This window comes from Ambystoma mexicanum, chromosome 1q (genome assembly GCF_040938575.1).
Source record: "Ambystoma mexicanum isolate Mex_15411 chromosome 1q, UKY_AmexF1_1, whole genome shotgun sequence".
Taxonomy (NCBI): Eukaryota; Metazoa; Chordata; class Amphibia; order Caudata; family Ambystomatidae; genus Ambystoma; species Ambystoma mexicanum.
In genome coordinates this window covers 1,391,052,615-1,391,065,398 of record NC_090922.1, presented here as the reverse complement: position 1 = coordinate 1,391,065,398, position 12,784 = coordinate 1,391,052,615, and the positions used below count along the sequence as shown (strand labels likewise).

At 40.6% G+C, this 12,784-nt stretch overlaps 1 protein-coding gene across 1 annotated transcript in view; it reads left to right on the top strand.

Moving 5' to 3' along the window:
- LOC138548018 (cytochrome P450 4B1-like) overlaps positions 1-12,784 on the top strand; it is a 312,989-nt gene that overhangs the window by 213,463 nt on the left and 86,742 nt on the right. The window contains exon 9 of the mRNA XM_069642250.1: positions 6,203-6,336. Coding sequence (XP_069498351.1) covers positions 6,203-6,336 — 134 coding nt within the window. The remainder of the gene's footprint in view (positions 1-6,202; positions 6,337-12,784) is intronic.

Sequence of the window (12,784 nt, the reverse complement as noted above, 5' to 3'; positions counted from 1 at the left end):
TGTTCCGAATTCACATAACTCCTTGCATCTTCGTCACTCTTACTAATTTCTAGCGTGTCCAGGGACAGTCTCCTGCTCCCACTACTTCGGGTGACATTCTCTGTGTCATACAGCTGAGTGCTTTACAAGCGCTTGTCTTCCCTTCCCCCGTGGGATGTCGGTTCCAACCCCATTTCATCATATATTTTATCGATCGTTTCCCCGATGCTTCTGGTGTCAAAGACATTTTCGATATTCGCCCCACTCATGCTTGGTACTGAATCGTACGCAGGAAAGAATATTCAATGTTTTCCCATTCTACAACAGGATTGGGTTTTTTAACTTCCTGCTCCAAATATTCAAGATCGCGTGCCCTCTGTCTATACTTACGTTCCATAATATCATCGACTTCCTTGCGCTTCCTCGCTTCTTCTCTAGTCTTATCTTCTTCTCTTCTTCTTTCATTTCTACGTTCATTTGCCCTTCTAACTTCCTCATCTTCCCGTCTCTTTATTCTCTTTTCACGTACTCTTTGCTCCTCCTCCAACCTTTGCAGGTTCTGTCTGTACTGCTCATAGGCTGTGCATTGTTTGCGACTGAGCGGTTTTCCTAACTCTTCGTGATATAGCTGTTCTCGCCTCAGTCTATCTTTCTTTTTTATTCTCTCTTCCCTCATTTCCTTTTCCTTCTCCTTTTCCCTTCTCCTGTGCCTCATCAGACTTCTCTCTCGCTCTCACATCATCACTTCCCTTACCATCAAGTTTCATCAATATCTGTCCTCCCATCCATTCGTCCTTTGCGAATGCTATCTCATCAGTTCTGTCTTCACTTCCTTTCCATTTCTTTCCCTCTCTCTCTTTATCGTGAGGTGCACTAATCTGTGCCTGATCCTTCCTTTCATCATCACGTCTTTCCTTGTCCCTCGGGACTGGGGAGGTAAGATTAATTTCCTGATCATTCCCCTTAGTTTTGTCACTACTGCATGTAGGTGACTCATATGCAGGGTTACTATACCCCACAGCTGCCTTGAGCTCTCTTAGCAGGTGGAGTCCCTCTGACTTGCTTCCCTTGATCTCTGGCTCAGGCGGGGCTGGTGGCGCGGTAGGTGTCTCACCCCCCTCCATGCATACGTTTAATATCCAGTCTGCGGGAGGCTCTTCCTCCTTTGGCTGTTCAAACATTTTCCAAAGTTCTAGGACAGCGAGGCGTTTCTCTAGTTTCTTGCCTGTATATGTGGCATGCAAATTAGTCATCATGTGCTGTAAGACAGCTTTGGGTAAGGACCCGTTCTGTGGCCACGGCATAAACATCTTGTGGGCGGTACCCTTAACCCACTTGGTGCTATATTTCTTAAGCTTGGGTGCAGTTGCTTACATAAGTGAGCGAGTGGAGTAATCTCCTCCATGCTTGTACTCTGTCTCTAGCAATATTTTCATGCAATTTCAATACTCCCAACAATATGAGCGAGCACCAAATACCGCAAGCTCCAATCCAATCTTTCCCGCCAAATTTTATATCAGTTTACAAGAACATCAATTGTGTGTGATTCCCTCTCAATTACAGAATTGCGTAAAACCCAAAACTTTGTTTCAAACAATCAATGATACACAATTCTTTACATGTGACATACAACAGAACACGTACAATAGACACTTGACAGACTAGACAGACACCAGCTGGACACATACATCTTTGCCTTCTAATCAATACCCTGACATGGGATGTAAACAAACTCCCTTAACGATGTATTTAAACATGGTCGTATCCTAATCGTCCCCTATTCTGTGGGCTCTGAGTTCACGTTTCTTCTGACTGCTATATTAAAGCGCAGGAACAAGGCGAATCCTCTTACTTTTTATCTCAGCTGTCCTTCCTGGTATCCTCTGTTTTCTCTCGGGTGTCTATCCCGGTACCCTCTGTTTTTCTCTCGGGTGTCTATCCCGGTAACCTCTGTTTTCCCGCGGGTGTCTATCCCGGTAACCTCTCTTTTCTTTCGGGTGTCTATCCAAGGTACCCTATGTTTTTCTCTCAGGTGTCTATCCCGGTACCCTCTGTTTTTCTCTCCAGTGTATATCCCGGTAACCTCTGTTTTCTCTATTATACTCGAGTCATTATCCCCATATATATATATATATATATATATATATATATATATATATATATATATATATATATATATATATATATATATATATATATATATTCTTCTCTACTTCTGTCTGTTTTGTTTTCTCCGCCACCCTCCGTTACCTTTTCCCTTACTTGTTCTAATGCCTATAAGACATTTGCCAAAGTATTGCATTTTTTGGTTCACTCACCACTCGCATGGTTCCTCTCTGGATCTTCGGGATCACCACCCCTCCTTCTGTCTTTTCGTCCGATCGGCTGCCCGTAGGAATGAGAAGGGTTATGCTCTGTAAGGCAGGTTCCTTCAGACCCACTGCAGTTTTTGATGGACTTACACTATCATTGTCCACGGGAAGCTTCTCAGTCTACTCAGCCGAATGGTGAAGGACTCGTGATATTGCCGAAGGCCTAGAGTTACTTCGTGTCGACGGTCAATAGGTGTCTTATCAATAATCGATATTTACTAATTGATGGTCAAAACCATCCTCCGCTACCAAGTGTACAGGAGGGCGGAGCGACCTCTGACGGGCCCATAGGATCAGAGCTCACCCTCAAGTACTTTTAAGACGAGACAACTGCACCTAGAGGAGGATGGGGTGCAGGATTCTCTTACTCCAACACAAATCAATAAGGACAAGTCAATGGTTTGGCAAAGGGAAGTCCGTTTAAGGACAAGTACAGAAAACGGGGAAACAAATGGAAATCATCAGTGATGCAATCGCCTGTCTTGCTTCGACTTCCAAATTCTTCATGCAAACAGTGGGCCTCATTCCGAGTATGGCGGTAAGGGATACCGGTCACCGTTAACGAGACCAGTGCTGGTAATCCCTTACCGCCACATTCCGAGTTCCCTTTGCGCCCTCGTCCTTAACGCCTGCAGGCGTTAGGGACGAGGGCGCAAAGGGGCTTTTTAGCCAATAACGGTGACCGTAAAGTACGGTCACCGTTATTTGCAATTTCCCCATTCCCATTAAGTCCTATGGGGGCTCATTTGGGAATGGGGAAGAGCCTTGGGGAATGGGAAATTCCGGTACGGGTCCGGTGCCGACCAAGGCGCTACTACCGCCATTGGTTAGCGCCGGACTCGGAATGAGGCCCAGTAACTTTTATAGTACATTCTCGTCATCATTGACGTGTAAAACTCATAAGTTTGACATGCAATTCTATTGGTTGGAAAAGGTAACTTATGTATAGGTGCTATATCTGTATATGGTAACAGAGCGTGAGGATTGGATAACTCTTATCGGGTGGGCGTCTACGCCCATCCCTCTACATCACTCGTGATAGACATCACTACAAGAAAGACATCTTATTGGTTCTACTAGGTATAGGACCCTAGATTATTTGGTCCATTGTGAGTGGTTGGGATACACCCCTAGACATAAATCTCCACTTTAATTAGCAGCATGCAGAATGGACACCCAGGTGCCTTGTGCCCCAAGATTCACCCTGCCTCCCTTCCATCAATCAGTATTTTAAGGCTATGTGTCAATTAGTTGGCTGAGGATGGCCTCGAAACTGTTGCTTGTTATCAGGAAAGGTTATGGCATCCTCGGGTTCTGGGTGACATCAGACGTTGGTACCTCTTCGTGCTTGGCTGTTCACATGTCTGTTCACCGTGAATATGCTTCATTACCCTGCTTTTCGTGTATTTGATTCTTCCGTAGCCTCGCCACCTGCCTGGGGCCTCCTTATCTCGACCTTCACTGGCTGGCTGCTATTCTCTGAAGTTTCGATTCTTCGAGGTTGCCGCTCTCCTCCCTTCTTGGAGTTGACCTCGAATTCCCAGGCATGAGCTGCTTTGTGCTCAGTTTCGATTCCGCTCCTTCTGTCTGGCTTTAGCTGGAATATGAATCTAGGCCTGTTTGGCCCCTTGTAGCCTGGGCTTGATTCTGCTTTTACAAAAATGGAGTCGCACCTGTACAGTGTGCTTCAATGAGGTAGATATATAATTGGCGCTTGCCGCTCTATTCTCCTACTAAGCATTGCAAGCAGTATCATTTCCTTAGCTTCTTGCGTTCCAAGCCTATTTACAGGTGTTAGCTGGTTGAATACTTCCATCTTGTTTCACAGCTACGTTTCCATACGTTTCTTTATATATCAACATTATTTCTTCTAATAAGTCCATTACATCATCATTCTTTACATTTCGTCCTTGAGTGTCATCTTTCGATCGTCGTTTATGTTCATCTGTACGTCTGTCCGGGCTCTTATCTTGTCACCATTTGCATTCCATTAAGGCTCTTTGGGTCTCTTCGGGGACAGTCTGTAAGTAGTCTTCATTTCATGTCAGCTGCTGGTACAGGTGTCTCAGTGGGTACCGAGCTGCCCTGGGTTGTCACACTTCAACAGGTATTGCTCTTCTGATGGGCACTGGGCAGAGTCCTAGAGCTGCTCTCTGTTGGAAAACTTGTTCCTCATACGTCACATACCTTGGCAAATATGTTCCTGGTACCTCGAACTGGGGTGCTGGGGTGCAGGCCATTTCTGGGACCTCCTCTACTACTGGACACCAAATAATATGTTTACACAATGATAGAGTTGGTAGTTTTGGTGGATGGGATTTAGTACGAACGTGAATGATTGATTGGTTGCCTAGTTGCCAGATAAAGAATAACTTGCTACTTCAACATCACTCAAATCAATTGATGGGGATCTAGCTTATAGCCCCACTCCATTGGATTCAACCATGGTATTTATGTTGTTGCCAAAGCCAATTTTGTGAATGTGAGAGTTTGGTGGGAGGACCTGTATTGTTTTTTTTGTTTCATAGCTTCACTGTCGGGACTTCAAGAGAATAGTGCCCTTCATCCTTCACTTCCATCATGCTCTTGTAGGAGGGGCCATAGCCAACTCCACTGTGTACTGTTGTAAAATGCCTGCATGCACTTACTGTATGCTTGTCCACCTGTCACACAAAACGCAACTAGATAAAATGCTGCTTTAAGGTTAGCAAATGTCTTATTTATATATTTATTTGTAGAGCGCTAAAAACAGAGCCCATGGGCACCAGTGTGAAAACAATACAAGCAAAAACAAATAACAAAGATCTGTCCTCAAATTTGGTAAAGGAGGCCTGGACTCAATGCAGAATTCCTAAAATGACAAGTCAGGGATTTAGGCAAATAGGAGAGTCTTCAATCTTTGCTTAAATCAGACAAAGAGAACACCACCCATAAAATCAGGGGTCAGGGCATTCCACTCTTTGAAAAAATGACCATGTACCTTGCCTGTATTGCCTTTTACATTTTTTTTTAATGTGATTTAGTTTAAATAATAAACTTTACACATATACATCATAACAATATACACCATATAAAAACCAATACCATATATATACATTCATTGATAGAATAAAATATAATACAATACATTTATACCAACATCAAATTTAGCACCACATACATATCATCCTTATCTCCTGGTCATAATGTATTATAATTGCCTTTTACAATGCTTTTATGTTGACATGAGAGAGTGGTTCAAGCTAGTGAACACTACACCTGAAGGATTTCATGGATTTGGCTCTGGACAAGTGAGCAGTTTCCTGGGGCATCCAAAATCTGGATTTCAGGTTATTGGATCAAATTAATTTAGCACTCATTTTGCTGATTATTATATTTGGGAATAACGCAAATGGTAACGATGATAAGGGGTAAACAAATGTAAAATGTTTGTCTTTGTCAACACTTGTATTCCTATAATCAATGCGAGCGTCTATGATATTGACGTCATTCCCATTACGTTTTGAAGGTGCACTATTATTTGTAAATTGATTATAACCATCTGCATTTTGTGACTTTTTTTACTTGAAGCTGACCATTGGTCTAAGGTGGTGCATGTAAGCACCCATACTTCATGATTGTTTATATGTTTATCTTAATCTCTCACTCCTTGGGACAGTTGTTGGGTTGTTGATAGGTTTGTGAATGTTCTGTTGCACATTGCCACTTACTGTTTTTTCTCCTGGCTGAACGTGTAAGCACACCACAGCCAAATTCATGGATAAATTGTGACCCGTCTGTGTGTATAGCTCAGCCATGGTTTGCTCCAAATAAGGCAACCCAATGTTTCAACCCCTTTGCTGGTCTTTCAGGGATGATCTTGGTAAGATGACTTACACCACTATGTGCATTAAGGAGTGCCTCCGTCTCTATCCACCGGTCCCTGGAATTTCACGTACTCTCGACAAGCCATTGACATTCCCTGATGGACGCACACTACCAGAAGGTAGGCATCACATGTCAAACATGTTCCTTCCTATTATGTATCATCCTTCTATTATGTATCAATATAATATAAAGTTATACAAAAAATGTCCAGTGCTCTAAGTTTGTTATGTGGGTTAAACATGTCTGATGTAAAAGATATATACTTTTTGTATTAGGTTCTAGCTGGAGGAGACATTCCTTACTGACTGAGTTGTCAATTTAGTACTTGGGAGGCATAGTTTGTAATTTTGGCACCAGTCTTTATTAAAAAATATATAAAGTGGTAATCTTGGACACATCGACCTACACAACTGGGGCATTTATTGAAAAGCAAACAAGTGTAAGACATGAGTATCATCAATTCCAAATAGGGCCAGATGTGACATTAACACCTGTTCTCTGTGATTCTAGTTGCACCAAATGAACTTCACAGCTACTCCATGTCATACCATTTTACATATCACAACAGTGAATCATGGGTCAATAAATTAAACAACGTTTGAATTTAAAAAAACTTCACTTTATTTATTTAATAAATACAATCAGAAAAATATATCTCATAATGAAAAGCTCATTATACTTGATGAAGTGCATAGGGATTAGAAGGGGTTAGTAAATAAGTGCAAAATATACACCCAATTTAAGACAATTAATGTAATACAGAACATTCACAGATATGATATTATATGATATGATGGGTTAATTATAACGCACTTAATACCCAGAGGTTTCTAAGCGTGGACCCGGGGATCGACCCTGTGTTGCTCTGTGTCGTCTTGTTTCCAAGGTGAGCACGTTGCCCCTAAGCTATCCTCCCGAGACAATTCCGGGTATAGACTCTTTTGTTTCTCTCTTCATAATGCAGGGCCCAGTTGTCAGTCTTTGCTTTACAGATTTAGAGGCAGAGAATGATTTCTCTCCAAGTTAGCCCAGTCAAAAAATCCAAACCCCCCATTCTTAACTGTTTTAGTTGGACTAATTAAACACAATGTTCCAGTCGTTTCCCCCCCTGGCGCCAATGATTGAGCTTTAGAAATGTATACAACCCTGCACTGCATTTTGTTATGAATATAGAAAAATACTTAATTACGTGGAATTGTAGCAGAACAAAGTTAAAAAGAAGTGTGAACAGGCATGCCTGGTATATACTCTAATATCTTGGACTGTAGGGTATTTTGTGGAGATTTGGGGCCTGACGGTATTTTATTACCGCCGAAAAATAACTTAGCAATAATCACTCTTTGTATTCAGATTTGGCCATGTGCAACAATAATACAATGGACATGCATTATTTCAGCACCCAGACCTGCATATTTGGTATACGTGGTTGGTGGTATTTTGGTGAGCATAATTCCCTTGTTTTATTTGTGGCCCCAATGTCCAGAATCCCTTATCTTTGCTTAGATTTTTCGTGTGATCACTAGAGAGACCTCAGACCTGCATTCTAGGAATACCACATTTTCCAGTGATAGTGTTGGTGTGCCACCATGGGCGAACTCACTGACTTATTTACGACAGAGAGCTATATGTGGTAGTCTTGTGGTAATTTCCACTACCTTATATACGGTAGGGAGCTATGTTCAGAGAGTCTCTCTTCCCGTTGGCTCATGTACCTCCAACAAGCTATGCTACAGTCACTCACAATTATTCATACTGATTTTGACATGCACACATCTGTCTTAAAATGACCATTGCACTGTTTAAAAATCTCCCCACATCATCAGCATTGTAATGGTAAACAATAAACATCACCCGTCTGTTTTCAAATATTTTTCTGTATTATAAAAGTTGTATTTAAAAACGATCTCATTCTTTACAGAAATAAAATGGTACAGTCAAAGCATTGTCTGTGACACTCTGCAAAGATAGTGGCGGAGAACAGGACTCAAATTGCAACATTAGCACTTGATTAAGACACGCACAGGAATCCTACACTGACTGCATATTACCGTGCACACTCAGCTCCCACACTTCTCATTACCTTATCTTTTTAGTTGTTCTCTTTGTGAATGTGGCTCTCTTGGATTAACTCCAGCAAAAAGGAACGCTTGCCTTCTCAAACCGGGGTCATTGCCTGGAATTCTCAGCTTTTGCAGATAGGAATGCCTCAGCCAGTGGAAAGGTCCTTCTTTCAGCTCTCCCCAATCTCGACTGCAGCAGGACACAGGAATCTGCATTCAGTCAGGAGCCCCACAGCCAGGTCTTCTCCCCAATAGTGCAGAAAGATGTCTGCCTGTCTTTTTCCCTGATACTGCCCACTAAAACTTTCCTCTCAGCCCTCTGTATGACGTGTCCCAATGAAATCCATCATCTCTCATCCTCCTACTCTTCAACAATAGCTTCGCTTATACATTTGCAATTGTTGCAAATCTGACTTCCTTCTTCCTGCAGTTACTGTGCACAAAAACACGGAGAATCAGGCAGAGAAGAGAAGAAAAAAATCTGCACACGCATTTAAATGATTTTCAGAGTATGCCTAATTCTGCAGTGGAGAACACATTTTATTAGTGGGTTATGTTAAATAAGGTTTTATTAGTCAGGTTAATTGTTAATAGGTTAGCTGTTAATTTTCAAATGTGTCTCTAGCAATATAGGCATTTCAGGTGAAAAATAGTGTGCATTTTTAAATGAGCACGTGTGCTTTTAACTGTAAAAATAGATTTGCATCTTATATGTTAAAATCGTTTTTGACTGAATAGCCTGTCTTTCCTTGTTAATCTGGTAACCCATATAGCAATGCACCGCACCCTTGTGGTGGTGCTGCAAAAAAAATGTGCTACTTGTGCAGTATTGCTGTACTCTGTACTGTAACACGCCAAATATCCTTACATATACCCTCCTTTTGTTTTTAGAACTTGGCTATAATCCAAGCCAATTCCTAAAAACAACTTGTTCTATTTTTTTTTTACAATATAGCAATCCAACAAAATGAATATTCATGTGCATCAATGAAAATTTGCAATCAACATTTCATCTGAGTCCATCAGTTCATAAAATGTTCCACATTTGCCTTCTCAGTGGAAGTGGCATTACTTTAAGTTTAAATTTTCCAAGTCAATTAAAAACAATGAAATAAAACAACTAACTAAAACAAATAAGTAATATAACAAGTTAAAATAAATAATTAAAATAATAAATACGTGGAACTTCATATGCCAGAACTTTTGTTTTGTCTCTTTTGGTATGTCCCGACCAGCGATGTTATTCGGTTCATTCGAGTACTCTTTCATCTTGGCAATCTTGAATCCACAGTAGTCATCTCTTTTGGCATTCCGGTTATTTTGTCTTCACCTCCACCTGGAGGCAGGCATCTTTTGGTCTTCATCCAGGGGACTCCAGGACTCCATCGTCTCCCGTGGCCTCTGATCCCAGAATCTCCGACCAAATAATGTTAATTGTCTAAATCAAAATAGAAAATAAACAGATTAAGTACATAGCACAATACTAACTTCATCCTTTTGCCAAAAATAAAACATGCTTGGTAAAAATATTTCGTTTTTTTTTTTTTTTCTTCTGAAATTAAACACAAGTTAAAAGAAAACAAACACATATAAAACAGCATTCAATATTTAATACACTTTCTCTCTGCACACCAACCATGAGCTTCCATTATATGTGCATTTATTTATTTATTTATTTATTTATATTTATTTTATATTATATTTTACATATACTACAGTGTTTATGTGCCATCATAACAATAAACTTTTTAACTTCTTTGTCACTGCCTCCCGATTGTACCCATTTATTTTCTCTTTTTGTGTTCAAGTGATTTTATCTGTTTCTACATGCTGAAGCCGCCTGATCTCATGCCTGGGATGGCATGGTTTGATTTGATTTACATGGACAAACTGCTCTATTGCTGTTTCACCTTCATTTTTCAAAATTTTATACACTACAGGAGAGACCTTATCTATAATTCGAAATGGCCCCTGCCAGGCTGCTAGAAATTTAGAATTTTTCTGTTTACTTTTTCCAAAATGAAACTTGTACACCTGATCCCCTACACTGTATTCCTTTGCTGATGTCTTTTTGTCATAATATGACTTAGCACTGTCAGCAGCCCTTTCCAGATTTCTCTGCACAAAAGCAAATGCATGTTGCAAATGCCTCCTCAGTTCATCAATATATTCATGAACCGTGGATGCACTCACTAGAGTTTGCTCATGTGTTCTGTATAGTAGGTGTTGTGGTAACACCATTTTCCTACCTGTCAAGACCTCATGGGGGCTAACACCTGTTGCTTTGGCAGGAGTCGACCTGATTGCCATCAGAACCAACGGCAAACGTAAATCCCAGCTGGAACCTGCTTCTGCCACAAATTTCTTTAAAATATCCACAACAGACCTATTGCTTCTTTCAACTGTACCTGAAGACGCCGCCCGATATGCGATATGTAGTTTCCTTTTCACACCTAGTATTTGCCATACCTTACTCATTAGAGTACTTGTGAAATGACTTCCTCTGTCTGACTCAATTCTTTGTGGCAACCCAAACCTTGAGAACACATGGTTCACCAGCAATGTGGCTGCTGTTTGCGCACTACAATCTGGTGCAGGAACGCATTCAATCCACTTTGACATCAAACATACCACACTCAAAATATAACGGTGTCCCCTGCTCGACCTTTTTAAAGGACCTACATAGTCTATTTGCAAATCTGACCATGGGAGAGTTAGGCCTCTTTTCATCAATGGTGCTCTATGCATTGGTGAAGCAGGTTTAAATTGGGCGCATACTAGACATCCTCTAGTATATAATTCCACATCTTGGGACATATGAGGCCAGTAAGCATAATCTTTTAGTATTTCTAATGTTTTTTGTGAACCTCTATGGCCTGCAGTTATGGCATCATGTGCATGGTGTAGCATTAGTCCTCTGAATGAAAGGGGTACTACCCACTGTATTTGTCCTGTTATGGACTCTCTAATCATGAGTCCATCCTGTAATCTGATTCGTGTTTTGTTCTTTAATAACACCCTCAACTCTTCTTTTCCCATGCAATCTTTTTCTGTTAAAGGATTTTGTTCAGGATCTATCAAATGATTATAATAGATTCCCAAAATTTGATCATTCTTTTGTGCCTCAATCAAATCTTGGTCTGGTGTGTCATGACTCCACTGCACCACCGGTTGATCTATCTCCTTTGGTGCTTTAGAACGTGTCACTGCATCAATTTGTATTTCACCCATTAAATAATCAATATGTAGCAATTCTCCCATCACAGCCCCAATCTTAGCCAGATGGTCTGCCTTATCATTTCCCTCCTTATCCTCTCCTGGTGTTTTTAAATGCCCACAAATTTTTCTCCAGTATATTGTTAAATTATTTTCTGACACCAATTTGTCTATGGCTTGTATCATTTTTCCATGTTTAAGTGGCTTTTTGTTGTATGTAACCATGCCTCTTGCTTTCCAACCAGGCAAATACTCCACAAAGCTATTCCGTGCATAGTCAGAATCAGTCACCAGGACAATTTCACTGAACTTTTTATCAACTGCAGTAGCAATTGCTTTATAGATGGCTGCCAATTCCGCCACCTGACTGCTCCTATCTCCAATCCTCATCCCTATACTAGGAACGCCTTCACATTTCAACCAGACATTTCCTATTCCTGCCACTAATTGTTTATTACTGTCATTTTCAATGTGAAAAGCACAACCATCCACATATACAGTTGGCAAATCCTTGCATGTTTTTTCATCAAAAGCTTTGTGTGATGATTGTTCAAATTCCTGCAAACTAGTTTCCACTTCCATTTCATTTGGTATTTGTTCAGCTGCACAGTCATGTAAGTCAGCTAACCCTTGAGCAATTGGGCTCTTTTTATTTTGTCCATATCTCACTTCTACGGGAAAACCTTGTAATGCCAGCGTCCATGAAGTGATTCTGGATTGCGCTAGATTGCCTGATCTAATTCTTTTACTCTCTAAAAATTGCAAAGGTTGATGATTTGTTTCAATAATCACCTTTTCTCCCTGAACAATGGGGCGGAAATGTTGTAGCGCCCACACAGTGGTTAATAGGGCCTTTTCACATTCATTAAATTTCATTTCAACTTGGGAAAATGCCTTACTTGCATATGCAATGGTTTTGTGATTCAAATCGTGTTTTTGTGATAACACTGCTGACATACAATGTTCAGAAAAGCCTATTTCTATAAAGAAATCCCTGTCCTTTATGGGGTATGCTAAACATGGTGCCTTTACAAGACATTCCTTCAATCTAGCCACTGCATCAGACTGCTCTCTTTCCCATCTCCAGGGAGTATTTAGTTTAAGCAGTTTAGTCAATGGTTGAGTGATTTCTGCATAATTCTCAATGAACTTTCTGTTATAGCCTGTCATCCCTAATAAACTTTTTACTCCTTTCACATTTTTAGGATCTTTTAATCTTTGTATGGCCTCTATTTTCTTCCTTTGTGGATTTAGCCCATGTTCAGTCACTTCATGCCCTAGAAAGTTCAC